Here is a 17,843-nt window from a genome sequence, read left to right as displayed (position 1 = left end):
GTTTTAAGAACTTCTACTGAATTATTAATAACAAACTATCCACAAGAAAACTGTATGCCTTAGTGGCTTCATGGTGAATCCTAATATTTAAAGAATAATAATAATTCTTCACAAACTCCCCCCCCCAAAAAAAAGTATTGAGGCAACACTTCCCAAGTGACTCAATGGCAGCAGTACTATTCTAATACCAAAACCAGACAAACACAAGAAAAATGGTTAACAGAGATTCAAATATCCTCAACAAAATGCTTGCAAAGGTGAATCCAGCAACATATAAAAAGGATTGTAAACCATGTCTAATGGGCTCTATTTCCGGGATACAAAGTATCTGAAAATCAATCCATTTAATACATCAAATCAATAGAATAAGGACAAAAACCACATGATCATTTCAGGATGATGAGATGATCGCAGCTTTTTAATGCAGAAAAAGCACTTGACAAAACTCAATAGTCCTTCACTATAAAAACTCAACAGGAATAGGAGGAACTTCAATAGGATGAAGGACATTCATGAAAAACTCACATCTAACATTAGACTTCATAGTGCAGGACTGCATGCACGTGAGAAAGTTCTCTCTGGCTACTTCTCTCATCACTGCACTGGAGGTTGTAACCAATTGCAATTTGGCAAGAATAAAAGATATTCATGTTAGAAAGGAAGAAGTAGAACCATCTATGTGCAGATGGCAAAATCTTGTGTATACTAACACTAAGAATACACTAAAACCTTTTTATAACTAATAAATGAGTTCGTCACAGTTGCAGGACGTAAGATCAACATATAGTACTCCAACTGGTTGTCAAAAGTAGTATGTCTATACCCGCAATGAACATTCCAAAAATGAAAATGGGAAAACCATGCCATTTACAATAGCATCAAAGAAACCCAAACCTGCTGAGGTATAAATTTTACAAGAGACAGAAAATTATACTGTAAAAAGTAATATTGCTCAAAGAAATTAAAGAAGACCTGAATAAATGGCAAGGCATCCCACATGCATGGGGAGGGAGACAATCGCCTCAATGTAATTCCGATCAAAATCCTCAGCTGGCTTTTTTGCATAAATGGATAAACATCCTATCACTCACATGGAAATGCAAGGGACCAAGCATAGTTAAAACAATCTTTAAGAAGAGAAAATTTAGAGAATTTACACAAAACTTCAAAAGTTACTACAAAGTTGCAGTGAACAGGGCTGTGTGATACAGACCTAAGTATAGACATCAACAGATTGATGGAAGAGAATTAGGGTTCATAAACAAAACTTCATATTTATAGGCAACTGATTTTTGATAAAGGTGCCAAGATATTTCAGGGAAAATAAGAGCTTTTTCAAATAGATGTGCTGAAGCAACTAAGAATCCACAATCAAAATATCAAAGTTGGAACTACCTGCCTTACACACACTACTCACAAAAATGAACTCAAAATGTAAAATTACAAAATTCTTAGAAGAAAAGATAAGTGTACGTCTTTGTGATCCTAAAGGAGTCAATGGTTTCTTAGATGCTAAAAGCACAAGCAACAAAAGAAACAGATAAATCAAATTTTATCAAAATTAAAAACTTTTGTGCTTCAGAGGGCACCATTAAAAGATTGAAAATTTAGGGAAAATAAGACAAATTTGCAAATGGTTTATCTGATAAGGGGCTGTATTTAGGATATATAAAGCATTCTTACAACTCAATAATAAAAGACAATTAAAATAGGATCAAAGGATCTGATATACATTTCTCCAAAGATACACTAATAGGCCATAAGCCCAAGAAAAGGTCAACATCATTAGCCACCAGGGAAATGTAAATGAAAACCACATAAATGTAGTACTTCATACCCACCCCGATGGCTATGATCCAAAAGACAAGTAATGGCAAGAGTTGGAGGAGATGTGAAGTTAGTACCCTCTGTGCTGCTGGGAATGTAAAATGGCACGGTTGGTTTAGAAAAAACCCAGCAGTGGGCCTCCCCTGCAGTGCAGCGGATGAGCGCAGCCTCTGCAGCACCATTCGATCCTCGGCCACCAGAGAGGGTCCCACATGGCATGACAGACCTCTCCTGCCACGCCCTGCTGCTCCCCTCAGCAGTGTGTTTTGTCAGTCTGCCTGTTCTGTTCCCTGCTCTGGCTCTGGTGAATTCTCTTACCCTCCGGCGCTTCTGACTGCACCCAGTGCTTGTATAAATAAATAAATAAATCTTTGTGGGGGGGGGGAGAAAAAACCTGGCAGTTCCAGATTTTAATATTTTAAAGAAAAAAGACAGATTCCCAAAGTAAGTATAAGCTGGGTATACATTTAATAAAAGGGGTTCTCAGTGCATCAAAACCAAGCAGGACAGGCCATAGAAACAATTGCAAACCAACTCTGAGTACAAGTTTGCATGTTACATTCTTATGTGTTAGGTTATATACAACTAGTTCTAACTTTTTCTCTCATTAAACAGACATTTAAGGTTAAAGATCATCTAAAGAGCCCCCACATAACAGCCCCTCTTCTTCATCTGCTGCCACAGAACACTGTCAGCGGCAGGGAGGTACTGAATCATCCATCTATGGGAGTGATGATGTAAATGCCATGTTCTAACTGCTTTAATCATCAAATATTTGCTTAACTTCGACCTGACCATGTGTGAGGAGGAAAGTAAATATTGACTTAAAAACTTACCTAATCAATATCAATATCTTTTAAAAGAGAAACATTCCATCAGGCAGTATGGCAAGGTTAACAAAAGAAATAGAGAACAGATACGGGACCTCAAAAGACACATATTTTTCATCTAGAAGAGGAGATACAACATAAAACATACATTAAAAAAACAGGATAATTGAAAAGCAGAGATGAAGAGCCAAATGATACAGGCAGAACATGCATTGATATATTAGGTTTAAGGCATAAGAATGAGGGCTCTCAAGTCTTAAAGGGCTGATGGCATTCTAGATGAGATACTGCACAAGATCAAAATGATGATGATGAAGACAGACTATCAGAAGTGTTTTGGGAGAGATCACAAATAGAAAGAATGAAAGGAATTTTGAGATTAGTGAACCCACATGACAGGAGACCAAGGAAATACAATTTATCACATGGATAATATAGAAACACTAAACATGGTTTATACACACGTGTGACGTAACAGTAGGACTGAGATTTGGATAGAGGAGAAAATGAAATGAAAGGGGTCAGTCCTAGGGAAGCTATGGAGAAAGATATGCAAGAGAAAGAAAATGCAGAGATTTATACAGCTCCAAAAAATACAAATTTGTGGACAGCTGAGGACAACATTGCCACTAAAAGTTAACAGAAAGGAAATTCAGTTTGAGAAGGGTACATTGTCATTTTGGGGGATGGGAGTGTCAGTAAGTCAAGCAAATTTTTACAATCTTTGTACAGAAATGAAACAGTTTCATCTCTCTTTATTCTTTAAACACATTATCCTGACAAAAGTTATAAACAAACTAAACTTCATTCTAAACACTCAGAACCAAAAGTTTATTATATGCAACAATACAATGAGGAAAATTTGTAACTTGTCTTTGAAATGTTTTAAAAAAGTAACAAATCTAAAGTGATCATGAAGGGGGGAGGAGGGAGTAGGTTCTGAACAAGGGGGGGTGGGAATTGTATGGGGACTATAACCAAGATGAAAGGGGCGCAAAGGGTTATGAAGCTGTCCACAGCCTATGTAGCTATCTGCTGCCAGTGCAGCATGAGTTCAATCCCCGGCTAGGGGGCTATCCACATGGTGCAGAAGACCTCTACTGCCTCGCCCGCTGCTCCCCTCAGCAGTGTATTTCAGCCATTCTGCCTGTTCTGTTCCCCACTCTGTCTCTGATGAATCCTCTTACCCCCTGCACCTTGGGCCTTACCCTAGTTCTTGTATGTATAAATGAATCTTAAAAAAAAAAAAAAAGGATGAAAATGCATACATTGTGCAAAAATGAAAAATGATGTAAAAAATATATACAATTAAAAAAATAATAATAAATAACTTAAAAAAATAAAGTGGTTATGAATTTGACTTATGGCTCATCTAACTGATGTCTGAAAATCTGATATACCAGCAATATTATGAATGATGACCAAATGTTTACATCAATAGAAATGTTCCCTGCAATATGGACAAAGCCAGGTTTGGAACTAGAGAATTCATTACACCCTAAGATCCCTTCTGTTCCTTAGATTTAATCACCATACAAAAAACTCATTCCTAGTCACTCACCAAGTTTAGACAATTCCATCTTCTTTTTAGACCAAGAATAATATTGTAAAAGTCCTTTGTAGGCTTGAATAAGGTTGATTAATACTTCCTGGGAAGATGACTTTTCACCATATCTCCATGTCTCTGCCTGGCTGAGACTTCTGCTTGCGTCTTCAAGCATTCCATGATGCAAGAGGTATAATGCATGTTGTAAGGAGATCTGTAACAATAATAAGGAAACACACCAACGTAAGGTCACTAGACAACCATGACCATTAAGCTTGGTAAAAATATGATAAAAAACAGGGACACAAATGATGTAATAACACTGTCCCTGTCATCAAGTTTTTCAATCTCACAATCAAGGAAGACAAATAATGAACATTATGTGAATGAGAACTATATTACAGAAATTCACAACAGAGGACAGTGTCATCTAGTACAAAGAACAGGGGCTTGGAAGACTGAGTCCTAGTCCACATGCTACTTTTAACCAAAGACACACAAGTAGTCACTCACCCTCATTGGTGTCACTGTTACAGGGGAAAATTACACTCAACTCTTCAGAAGAGTGTCACGAGGACTAAATGAGATATTTGCCTGCTACCTAACACTGACTTTGGTTCATATCCAGTAACTAACAACGTAACTATATTTAATACAAGCTGTACAAGCACAGAGAAGACATCGTAAGAGGCGGTGAAGAATGGTGTCGGTGCGGATAGAAAGCAAAGTGTATCCCTGCTACAGGAGAAGCAGTAAGAATAATTACACAAAGGACAAGCAGCACAAGGAGGGCAGGCATGGGGGAGAGCAGAATGGGAAGGATAGTTAATCATGTGAATAGACTCAGACCAGAGTTCTAGGTTTTTAGCTCAACTGATCTCTCAATCCATTTTCCATGAGAATGTCAAAGAAACTATACCTTGTTGCTCATCTGTGCAAAAGCCTTCAATGGGTCTCAGTGCTGATGTCATAAGGCACAAGATCAGTGGGAGTGGCACACGGGTCCAGCCACTTCCCCCAACTTCTACCCAATTATCTTTTGAAAAACAAAAGCACTATATACAGGGCTGTCAAACTCTTCATGACCTCCCTGTAGTGCCAGAGCACCCTTTCCCTAAAAGTCACACCCTCTAGCTTTTCAGTCTCATCTCAGACATCACTTCCTGTTTTCTTGATTTTCCCCGATGCATTTAATTCCAGCCCTCTCCAAATTCGAGAGCTGACCATTCTCCTTTGTCTTCTCATCATATGTTATATTTCTACTATGGTACCCATAAATTTATTCCAATTTTATTCCTGTCTCCCTCTACGGCAAGAACTATGTCTAGAATACTGTCAGGAAAACAGCAATTCATGCTTTTAAAAGCATCAACAGGGCCTCCCCGGTGGCGCAGCGGTTGAGCGCTGGGTTGCGAAGCTGCCTGCAGCCTCTGCAGCGCTGGTTCAATCCCCAGCTGCTCCCCGGCCACCGGAGGAGGGTCCCACATGGTGAGCGGACCTCTCCTGCCTCCTGCTGCTCCCCTCAGAGGTTTATCTCGGTCCTTCTGCCTGCTCTGCTCCCGGCTCTGGCTCTGGTAAATTCTCTCACCCTCTGGAACTTCTGACTATACCCAGTGCTTGTATAAATAAATAATTAATTAATTAAAAAAAGTAAAAGTATCAACAACCAAAAAACCCCCTAGTTTTAATGACTATCACTCTCAGACATTCCTCCCAGTTTGGTTTTTTTTTTAAGATTTATTTATTTATACAAGCACTGGGTACAGTCAGAAGTGCGGGAGGGTGAGAGAATTCACCAGAGCCAGAGTGGGGAGCAGAGCAGGCAGAAGGACCAAAGTACACACTGCTGAGGGGAGCAGCGAGCGCCAGGTGGGACCCTCCTCCGGTGGCCGGGGAGCAGCCGGGGATTGAACCTGCGCTGCAGAGGCTGCGGGCAGCCTCGCAACCCAGCGCTCAACCGCTGCGCCACCGGGAAGGTCCCATTCCTCCCAGTTTTCTTCAACTGAACTGTAGATTCTGTGAGCTCAAAAGGACCCGTCCCAATAAAATTTAGTTTAAGCTCTAGCCTCTCTCCCCAATCAAATGACTTTCTCTTCCAGAAAGAAGAGAAGGGAGTATATAATGCCAAGGAAAACCCTTCCTTTCTCCAATTGTTTTGTTAAAAAGTTCTTCCTTAACTAGAACCAGAAGATGTCTCATTTAATTTTCACTCACAGCAGATCCAGTCCACCAAGGAATAAGGTCATGAAAGTGACTGACACACAAGTAGAAACTTGTAAATTTTTCCTAAATTAATAAATGATATCTAAAAAGAATTCTAAACTGGGAGAAATCTCTTTTTTAAGTTAGAAAGCAGGGGGATTGTAAAATGGCACGGTCAATGTGGGAAACATTCTGGTGATTCCTAGAAAAGTTAGTAGAATTATATGCTTATTTGTACATAAATATTTACAACACAATTCAGCAATTCTACTCCTTAGTATATATACCCAAAGAAACTAAAAAACAAGCTCTCCAATAGGTATTTGTACGCCAATGTTCAATGCAGCATTATTCACAATAGTCAAAAGGAAAACCAACCCAACAGCAGATGAATGGATAAACAAATGTGATAGATACAACAGAATTACTAAAAAAAGAAGCATATTCTGAGACATAGATAAATCCTGAAAACATTTTGCTAAGTGAAAAAAGCCAGACACAAAACGACAATTACTGTATGATTCTCTAATGAATATCTAGAATAGACAGATTAACAGAGACAGCAAACAGATGGGGCTGCCAAAGGCTGCGAGGAGGAGAGAGTGGAGAATCTTAATGGGTAATGGGTACACAGTTTCTGATTGGGAAGATGGAAACATTTTGGAAATACTGGCAATGGTTGCACAATACTGCATGTATTAATGCTGCTAAATTGGACACTTTAAAATAGTGAAAATAGCATTTTTTGTGTTATGTCTTTTAATCACAATAAAACAAATTTTGGGAAATAGCAAAAGTAAAAAAAAAAAAGAATCAGAGGGCAAGTATTTTAGGACTTGTGGGACACAGAGCCTGTTAACAGCTACTCAAGTATGTCATCTTCAGGTTAAAAGCAGCTGTTGACATATGGACAGATAGGGCGGGCAGAGATGTGTTCAGTGAAACTCTTTAGAGACAATGAAAAAATTTAAAATGCAAGTATTTAAAACTATTGAAAAGTAAAGTGTTTTCTTAGTCAAAGTGAGGTGATATCTCATAGTCATGAAAAGATATTTTCACATATTCAAATTCTCAATTTATTTAGCACTTTTCTTTTTTCAACATGTACCTGTTCCTAGGGAGTTCAAGTAATCTAAGAAAACTATTACAATTGGGCCCATCATCACAATAAAGCATAACTGCCATCTATGAGGAACTGATTATGGCAGCCAGAGATCTACTAAGAGAAGGCATTTCCAGTCAGTGAACCCGATGGGTGACAGAAAATGAGAAGGAAATAGTTCTCATGATGCTGCTTTCTTTCCACTACTCTTATTTATCCAGGTGTCTTAACCTTTTTTGTCATGTTTTTTACATTATTGCCTACTTTAACACTGACACAGCAAGTTCTAACAATGAACAATGCAAATTTAAACTGACAAAGCCTAGTTCTCACCTTTAAGTAATTCATGACACCAATATTCTTCATGCGGTCTGCAAAGGTATTGAAAGTCTCTATACTGCTTTTAGGATGGTAATATAGAATTTCACTTCCAAGTTTCCAAATAATCTGTCAAAACAAAAATTACTAAATGTAATATCCTTGTCTTAATTTCTACCTACGAAAGCTATTTTACTTTCTGATTACAACATTAAAACACAACTTACAGTTCTTATTCCTAGGTACCACTACTGCCAACATTTTACTGTACTTCAGTGTGAAACTATTATATATCTGACAAAATCTTTTCATGAATTAGATTAAAATACTAAGGATTGAGTTCTGTGGCATTCCAAGTCAAGAGGTCAAGGAGAAGAGAAGTCAGACAAGGAGACTGAAGAATAACCAAGGAGGCAGGAAAGAAAACTGACAGAGGGCGGTGTGCTGGGGGCCAGAGGAAGAAAGTTTATCACATGGCAGGGGATGATCTACTCTGTTACATATTGCAGAGAGAGCACTGATAAGTGGCCACTGGATTTAGTAATGTGAAAATCTTACCTTTTTTTTCCCCAAAGACTTATTTATTTATTTATTTAAGAACTGGGGTACAGGCCAGATGCACAGGAGGGTGAGAGGATTCACCAGAGATAGAGCGGGGAACAGAACAGGCAGACTGACAAAATACACTGCTGAGGGAAGCAGCGGCTGCTGCAGGAGAGGTCTGCGCACCATGTGGAACCCTCGCTGAGGGCCGGGGATCAAACCGGCTCTGCAGAGGCTGTGGGCAGCTTTGCAGCCCAGCGCTCAACTGCTGTGCCACCAGGGGAGGCCCGAAAATCTTACTGTTGACCATGACAAAGCAATCTGGAAATGATGATGGTGGGGGAGAGAGGGAGCCTAGATGGAGGAATTTGGACAAAACAGGTATATATAACTCTTCCAAAGATTTTTGGTGGAAGAGGAAGTAGAAAAATGGGGCATAGTCAGTGTAGGTAGTGGTGGGTCAAGAGATGATTTTAACATGGAAGAAATCACAGCACATTTGTAATGATGAAGAAAAACATCCTACAGAAATGGAAAATAACAGCCATGAGGAAAGAAGGAAGAATTATTGAAATGCACAAATAAATGAATAATGGGGAATCTAAGATTTTGTGTCCTAAAAGGATAGCAAGTAACAAGTGTGTGAACAAATTTTCCCATACAAACTCTCCACCCAAAGCTACTTTCAGTACAATTTGAGGTGCTGCTGGGTGAAGCTCAAGAGACACAAACTCCCAGAAATCTGTATTTCCTCCAGCAGACTCACACCCGCTTACCTCGGGAGCAGCCTGCCTTTTGTGGCTGTCTGAGTCTTCCAGGATCTGTAAGTAACTATGCATGTATTCTGCAGCTCGCTGCCACTGGTGCTTCTGCATTGCTTCTTGGATAAAATTTAAACAAGCATTTGTTGTCTGCGCAAAATCCTTCTCCTTTTTTCCTTTGGTCTCTAAAGGGATCAAAGAGAAGCGTCTTCATCCACAGTGACCTTGATTCAGTTCAAAAAACTTCCTTCTGATAAGCAGAAGTCTTAATAAGTACAATGGCAGGTATTACTTAACCAAGCCCATAGCCAATAGCAAAGCTAGCTTTCCCTGAAACGAACTTATCTACACACTACTTCAAGTAGAATTTAGCAAATGAAGTGTGTTTAATTTAAAGATGTCTTAATTGGATGTTCTTCAGGTACCAGTCACCAGATCCTTCAAATCTCTTGCAATTGTTCTTTCATTCTTGTGCTAAACAATCTGGGTAGAATCTCTGTGAGAGGGCTCAAAAAGCACCATTCCAAGTACTTAGAATGGGTAAAAAGAATCAGGTAAGCAAGGTTTATTACCTACCTATGATCTGAAAATGCCAAGAGGAGATTTTATTTTTTAAGGACCCAGTTCCCAGTAACTGATGTTAAGTGCAAATGAGATTAAAGGTTGTAGACATTATTAGACTTTTTCTCTCTAAACAATAGTTGAGGTTACAACTCTGTTGCATGAAGAACAAGTTACATGTGACAACCTCCTGTTCCCTTCCTGTACGACTACAAGACCCCTGTAGGCCAGGAGTCTTCCAGCTGGAGTACCCTTACCTCTGTGAAGTATCCATGGACTACTAGGTACCATGTAAAAACAGTCTTGCAGGAATCATCTTACAAATCTTCAAATTCCTCACCTACTCTTTCTTAAAACTGATCATAAAAGCTGTGCCTATAGTCAAAGTTTCACATATAAAATTATTTATATTACATTATGGTGAAAATACAGGCACTTGGTGTTTAATTTCATTTAAAAAAACAACATAAGTAGGAATTTTTATCTTTTGCAACTATTAAAGTTGTGGTACAATTGTTAGATGGTACTTCAAAACTGTAAGGTAGCACATAATTTTTTTAAATTGAAGAAATTAAGCAAAACTTTAAAGACTACCGCTCTAGACTAGTGCTTCTCAAACCTTTTTAATGTATATACAAATCACCAGGGACAATGATGCCTGCTGCTACTCAGTTCAGTGCCAGTATCACTGGGGAGCTTATAAGAAATACTCAGTACAAGGCCCCACCCAGGTCTCTGCATTAAAAGATACATTTAAGGGTCACACTACAGAATCAGCAGCAACACTAGCCAGCAACACTAGTAGGAACATGACAAAAATCTCTTCTCCAAACCTCATTTACTAACCTAAAGGAGGAACTTAGGTAAAGCTCCCTACTACCACTTAAGTTTTCCCAGCTCAGACTAGAAATCAACTTTAGACTACTAAACAGAAATCCTTGGAAAATTCCTCTGTTTTCCAGAACAACCCTTACCACAGCAATAGCTCATTTCATTTTCTGCCAGCAAAAGATCATCTTTTTTATTGCTGATAAGGAACCAGTGCCATCAACCTAATTTCCTTAGAAAAATTTGGAAACTTGTCAGTCTGTCAACAAATATTTTTTTGAGCACTGCTATGTGCCACACACTTTTCTACTCAACCTAGTGCTTTATTCCAGACTTATCCCTGTCTTCAGTTTTATTCTAGAATGCATACTCAGCAAAATGCCGAGCTATCTACCAGGAAACAAAATAAATACTTGCAATTTTTTTTGCAATTATGGTTAATTATTACTACAATGTCAGTATCACCTGCAACTATTTCTCCTTGCAAATATAAACTATTTTGGGTTAACAGGCTTGGCTAGTTGTGACATATGAAACATTCTGAACATGTGAATTCTGGTCTTAAGCCTATTTGCTTACAGACTGACCCAAATTCTCTACAGAACATTGGTGAGAGAAAAATGCCCAGGATGCCTTAACCAGAAGTAACTTTACATGACTAGTTCTCTATAATGGGTGACACATAAGCTGAAGTATCATCCATTCAACTCTGGATCAAACCATGTGCATTAGTGTAGCAAAAAAGAGGAAAGAAACTATTACTTTTTCAACATTCACTATGAATGAAGATTGATGCTAAGTGCTTTACATATATTATCCATTTTTATCTTTTTCTCTTTTTAAAAATATATCTTAGTCATTAAAGTGTAGGCCTGGAGCTCAAATAGAACTGGGTTTGATTCCTGATACCAGCAATTAGTGTTTCACTTCTTTAAGATTCAAATTCCTCATATCTAAAATGCTTAGCACAAAGATTATGTGAGGATTAATTTACTGAGATAATTTTTAAAAAGATATCTAGATTTATGGAAAAAGAAATAGAAGATAAATTCTAGGAGCCAAGGAAACTCAGTCAAAGGGAATGAAGAATGAACTAAGAAAGACGTATTTGAGGGCAGTTAAAAAAGTGCTAATTCAAGTGTATCTCAACTATACCAGTCAGTATACCAACAAACAGTAACTGTTTCTTTTCTACTTTCTGGGATAGGTTGTTCATCCCACAGAAAAACTTGCTTATATTTACATTAGATGAAAAAGGAGGAAATATTTTTTTGAAATCTATTATAGAACAATCCTATTAGGAATTAATTCAATGTAATGCAACAGAAACTTCTTGAATGCTTCCTAGATAATATACTCCTCATTGGTAGAACTTTTCTTAGTCTTCATCTAGGAATTCCAATATCAGCCAATGCCAGTCATATAAGCGCTCAGAGTAAGCACTCCTGAAAAAAACTGTGTAACAGGCTGTTATTAATTCTAATGAAAAGAACACTCAAAAAAAAAAAAAAAAAACCCAATCTATTTTTTTTTTTTTTTGCTTATAGCCTAAAAAAAAATCCTCATATATTCCTATTGTGAAAACCAAACAATCTTGGTTATTCATTTTGTATCTATACCTAATCTTATCTCCTTTCATTAAAGTTAAAATGGCTACATTATTTTACTTACCTACAGTTTCTATATGCTTTCGGAGCCAAGGAAAATACATTCCTTTACCAGAGAGCACACATTTTTCCACCTGGTCATCCTTTGATGAGGGCCTTATAAGTTCTTCACTGAAATCACTCATACCTATTCAAAACTGAGAACATTAGTCACTTTTTGTACATCTCAATCCACAGGTTTCTGAGCTATTAAAAAAAGTCATCTCGTTGCATTTAATATCATCTGATGAGCAAAATTTATACCTGGTAGTTACTTTATAAAGTAAGGCATGAATTTAATTATGTCAGCCACAGTCAAAGAGAATTCATTCAAAAAACAAACAAAATAAAGGGTTTTTTTGGTGCCCTTAATTAAGGAAAAAAGCCCAATAAAATGATGCATATACAAATGTTCAATATTAATAGGAGTAAATATTTATCAAGTCCTATATATACATCAGGAATATACATCATCTAATTTAGGAACTTTTACCTTTGAAATAGGTATTATTTTATTTAACTTACATGTTGAAAAAACTGATGGGCTTAAAATTATGCAGCCTGGCCCAAACTTACAAGAAAGATGAGATTCATATTCTAGAAACCAGAATGATTTGGCACGAAGAGTCCCTCCTCTATGGGCAGCAGGGGGTCGGAGAGTAGAAGTGACAGCCACAGGACAACACGGATTTAATCCTCAAGACGCTCAGGGCCCCGCCCCCTCAGTCCCAGTCTACCCCCACCAACTGATAGATGCAGATGGTGCTACCGACAGCATTTTTTTATCCTCTCTCCGTTCTCATCTCCGCAATTCTAGTTCCGGACACCTTCAAACTGTCTCTCCATTACAGAATGAGCTTTCTAACTAGTTACCCTGCCTCAAATTTAGCTCGTCCACGTTGCAGTCAGAAGGAACCTTTTAAAATCAAATTCTAAGGCTTGGGGCATGGGTTTGAAATAACACCCGAATTTGCATCCGACCCACACGTATTTTAAGGCGTCATTACAGAAAAAAAGCTCTCACTTCCTAAATTCTCAGACTACACTGGCGTCAGGCAGTTGCCACGGTAACCAATGTTTCCCCACCCTTTCTGCCTCGTTTTCAGGTTTTAAGAGAAAATATCAGAAAGAAAACACGACTGAATCCCAGCAGATCCCTCCCAGTTCCTTAGGGTAGGTGATGGTGGACTATATCCGCGACACTTACCAGTCTAAAGCCAGAGAATCACACTAGACAGTCTTCAAATGTGAAACACTAAGACGGAAAGGCCACCGGAAGCGGAAATAGCGAGTGCTTCGTTTGAGCATGCGCAGTGCTGGGCGACTGGCAGCGTAGAAACGCAGCCCCGCCCCCGACTCCTCCCCCTGCGGTGGAGGCGGTGCCGTCCTCCCTGCAGCCTCGGAGCTGACCCGGAAGTAGCTGCCGAGTAGCTCCTCGGCGCGCGCTTAGGTTTTAGTTCCAGCGGGTAAATGGGAGACTTTTATCACAAATGGAGGGTAAGACGAGAGGACGGCGGCTGGACGAGGGGAGCCGTCAAAACAGATTGTCACTTTATCCGAGTAATTCACTTGGCGATGACCTTCCGGTGTCTGCTGGGCTCACCCCCGCGCTGCGCGGGCTGGAGGCGTAGCTGGTGACCCTGAGCGGATGAAGCTTGGCATTGCCTTCGACTGCTTTCTTGCAGTCCCTTTTCCTTTACTGAGGCCCTAACTTTGAATTTAGGAGAGTCTGACTGCCTGCCCACAATTTGAGCAAGAATGGCTTGTTCCTTCTCAGCGGGGGGTGATTCTGCGCTAAGGTGTGAGGTCACTTTTCTGGAAGAGCAGTGCCAACCTATATGAAATAAGGATGGGACGGTTAAATGTGACGTTGGGAAGAGTTGAAGGGTTCTAGAGAAGATGACCGATCCATAGGAGCACGATATGTACCGACGTTATTTGGAGAATTTAATCTGGGAAAGAAGAAGCACTGTCTTTTTTTTTTTTTTTTTCCCCATAGCATCAGAGAACAGGACTAGGACCGGGAGTGAAAATGCAAGGATTTTAGTAAATGCAAGAATTTTGTTCATAACTAAGGCTGCTCAAGCTCCCATGGGAATCTGTTTCCCATACCCGAAAGTGAAGCAGAAGCAGAAATATTGTAGAGGCTAACTAAAGGGTTTGGTGACAGTGTGCATGGGAATTCCTGAAAATGTTATAAATACTTTATGTGTCTTCATCAACATTATGCATAGGTATGGGACTGCAAGCAAAGTTGCTTTTGTTTATTTTTTTAAAAAGATTTTATTTATTTATTTATGCAAGCACTGGGTATAGTCAGAAGTGCGGGAGGGTGAGAGAATTCACCAGAGCCAAGTGGGGAACAGAATAGGCAGACAGACGAAGTACACAGCTGAGGGGAGCAGCGAGCGCGGCAGGAGAGGTCTGCACGCCATGTGGGACCCTTACCATTGACTGGGGATCGAACCGGCGCTACAGAGGCTGCGAGCAGCTTCGCAAGCCAGAGCTCAACTGCTGCAAGCCAGAGCTCAACTGCTGCGCCACCAGGGGAGGCCCCAAAGTTGCTTTTACTATTCCTTGTGACATTAGTCTCTGTCCCCACTCACTCAGTGCTCGGACCCCAAAGGCAAGGCTGACCTGAGGATGTGGTTCAGGAGAACATCACAAAATAACAGCCATGAGTTCTCTATCTGCTTCTATGTAGAGCCTGGTTCTGGTGACATTTATTTCCTTGCTTTGAGTCATAATTTGACTCAAACCAATCCAAAGCTGATTTAATATGATTAGAAATTCATGCTTTCACAAAAACGGAGAATGCATTTCTGATTTACTTTAACGTTCTCGGACAATCTGGTTAATAGTAGATAAAATAAAGTTGAAAACAGCTCTGTATGTTCTACTTACCTCTTCTGTCACCTGGTACAATTGGTAGAAAATATGTCAGTGAAAAGAGTAAAAAGAATGTAACTAATCTATATCACATCCAATAACATAATGTACTTTGGTCATCTGTTCCCCACTCTGTCTCTGGTGAATCCTTTCACCCCTCCACACCTCTGACCTGTACCCCAGCTCTTGTATGCATGAATAAGTAAATCTAAAAAAATAAAATAAAAAATGGCATAACAAAAATGCAAACAGAGCAATCAGAAAACCTTCTGGTCTCTGAAAGAAAACATCTTAAGGAACAGAAAGATGTTCTTACAAATGCATTTTGCTAAAGAACAACTTAATATGATGATGAATTACATTTTTTAAAGTTACACATTGTTACTTCTTATTTCCACAAACTCTTTAATTATTCCCATGAAGCCTTTATTAGATTCCCTGCAGTCAAAAAGAATAAATTCAGACAACAAAGTCATTGGAAAGACATCATCATAGACTATGTCACAACTAATAATTAGAGCAAGATAAAACAGGAATGTGCCAAAATTAAAGCCTAGAAACAAAAACAGCTCACATAATAATGTCAAAAAAAGTCATACAAAGATAAATTCAAATATGTAGACTAGGGTCTCATCCTGGGCTCAGACTTGGCGCTATGTCCTTAAAGGCATAGCATCATTTTATTTGCCCACTTGGTTAACTGAGTCACTTACGTAAAGCAGTCCATTCTTTTCTAGTGGAAAGAGGCCGTCAGAGGAAAGAATCCCTGGAGGATGAAACACATGAAGAGGGGCCACATGGAGTCAACAGTCACTATCTTGTTTCCATACATATAAGGTAGGCCTCCTTGAAAGGATTTTACATTTTGTCTTGCAGATTAGTTACTGGGTGGTCCTTTTGGTGGTTGTGTCAGCCTTGGTGTTACTCATTTTCAAGATATGTCTATTCGAATTTTAATCTCAGTCCTGGTTCTTTCTCTTGAACTTGATTCTGGATTCTCCATTAAGTGTTCAAGGTTCCTAAAGAATTAACTGCTCTCTGATTGTGCTGGAAATTCAATCTCTCTCAACACTACATCATCTTTTGTACCACTTTTTAACCTTTCCTGCAGCAAGTAAACATGGGTAAGCTTTGTAGAGTCTTAGCTGGTACATATTTATCCTCCCTCTCAACACACACACACACACACACACACACACACACAGCTTAGGAATTCTAGGTCACAAAATTCCCACCATTTTTATTACCTTGACTTCTGATAATTTTCTCCTCATCTCAACAGGATGTCCACTTTACTTGGGCTTTACCCCTTAAATTATGGACTTGGTCCTTTGTGTTTGTTCTCAAGGATCATGGGTGTGTGCTTTTGTTTATCAATGCCTGAAAATAGATGCTCTGAGTAGTTTGTCTAGTTTGACACTCTTTGGTGACAGGGAGGTGAGTCCAGTATCAGCTACTTTATCATGGTTCAAAGTAAAGTTCTGAGTTCCTAATATCCTTGTCCATTTACAGCTATAGAGATACTCATTTAACAGGCAAATTACATAGAAACTTGATAATGTCTCATAGATTCAACAACAATTGCATTATCTATGGAATCTAAATACTGATGGAGTAACCTCAATAGTTGTCTGAAAAATAAACTGGTCAAAATTTTCAAGGCAACTAGACTGAAATAATCATCTGTTTTACTCATAGCATTATGATTATGGGATCAACAATCAGTAGAAAACCAAAGTTTAGTGAAAAGATTCATAAAAAGTTCCACTACAATCCAAGCAACAACCTCTTAGGATACTTTCATATATTAGTTGATAGTCTTGAATTATTACAAAACATTAATGAACACAGGGGGCCTTCCTGGTGGTGCAAGGGGTTAAGTCTCAGCACTGTGAAGCTATTGGCAGCCACTGAAGTACAAGTTCGATTCCTGGCCAGGGAGCTAACTCACATGTCTCCTGTCTCGCCTGCTGCTCCCCTCAGCAGTGTCAGTTAGTCTGCCTGATCTGCTCCCCATTCTGTCTCTGGTGAATCCCCTCACGCCCTGTACCTTTGGCCTACACCCCAGCTCTTGTATGCATAAATAAATAAATCTTAAAAAGATTAATGAACACATTCCACTCATGGATTAAAACATTCTTCTCAACTATCTTGAAAAACTGTGACATTATCTACAGAGTAAGATTAGATCCACTTTAAAATTCTGTATTAAAGACATTTGTTAAATGTTACCAAACCTGACTTGACATGATGTGAGACTTTCTAGTCCTAAATGTACACCTTCTCCAAGGAGGAGGCATTGGTCCTATACAATGATCCCGTTTCCTAAAACCTACTTTAACTATACAAAAAGGAAAAAAATGTGTATATTTTCTGATGACCTTTAATTTAAAATCCACACCAAGAGAACAAACTTTTGCTATAAAAAAAAAAAAGAAAACAGAAAATGTTTTGACTTTGCAGCCTTACATTTTCTTTCACCACTATTCTATCCTGTTGTTGCTACACAAAAGCAGCCATACATAATGTGTAAGTGAATGAGTATGTTGGTGTTCTAATAAAGCTTTATTTACAAAAACAGGTGACAGGCTAGATTTGGACTATGGGCCATAGTTTGCTGGTCACTGCTCTAGAGTACCAACCAATTAATGATGATCAAAACCAAGGTTTGGTTAGGATGCATACAAACACACATTCATACAATTTTAAAGATAGGTAATCATAGTAGTCATGATTTTTATGTCCAAAAAGATCTACTAAAAAATAATTGCTGATATCATCATTCAGTTC

The 17,843-nt window shown here is 38.8% G+C and overlaps 1 protein-coding gene across 1 annotated transcript in view; it reads right to left on the bottom strand.

The window, feature by feature from the left end:
• Nucleotides 1-12,310, bottom strand: part of TAF1A (TATA-box binding protein associated factor, RNA polymerase I subunit A) — a gene marked incomplete at its 5' end in the record, with an annotated part of 29,147 nt that extends 16,837 nt beyond the window's left edge. Inside the window, 4 exons of the mRNA XM_084245142.1 lie at nucleotides 4,219-4,417; nucleotides 7,841-7,954; nucleotides 9,145-9,314; nucleotides 12,190-12,310. Coding sequence (XP_084101268.1) covers nucleotides 4,219-4,417; nucleotides 7,841-7,954; nucleotides 9,145-9,314; nucleotides 12,190-12,310 — 604 coding nt within the window. The remainder of the gene's footprint in view (nucleotides 1-4,218; nucleotides 4,418-7,840; nucleotides 7,955-9,144; nucleotides 9,315-12,189) is intronic.
• Between the last annotated feature and the right edge of the window lie 5,533 nt (nucleotides 12,311-17,843).

The sequence above is a fragment of the Talpa europaea genome, assembly GCF_964194135.1.
Source record: "Talpa europaea genome assembly, chromosome: 10".
Classification (NCBI taxonomy): Eukaryota; Metazoa; Chordata; class Mammalia; order Eulipotyphla; family Talpidae; genus Talpa; species Talpa europaea.
This window is presented reverse-complemented; position numbering and strand designations above follow the sequence as displayed.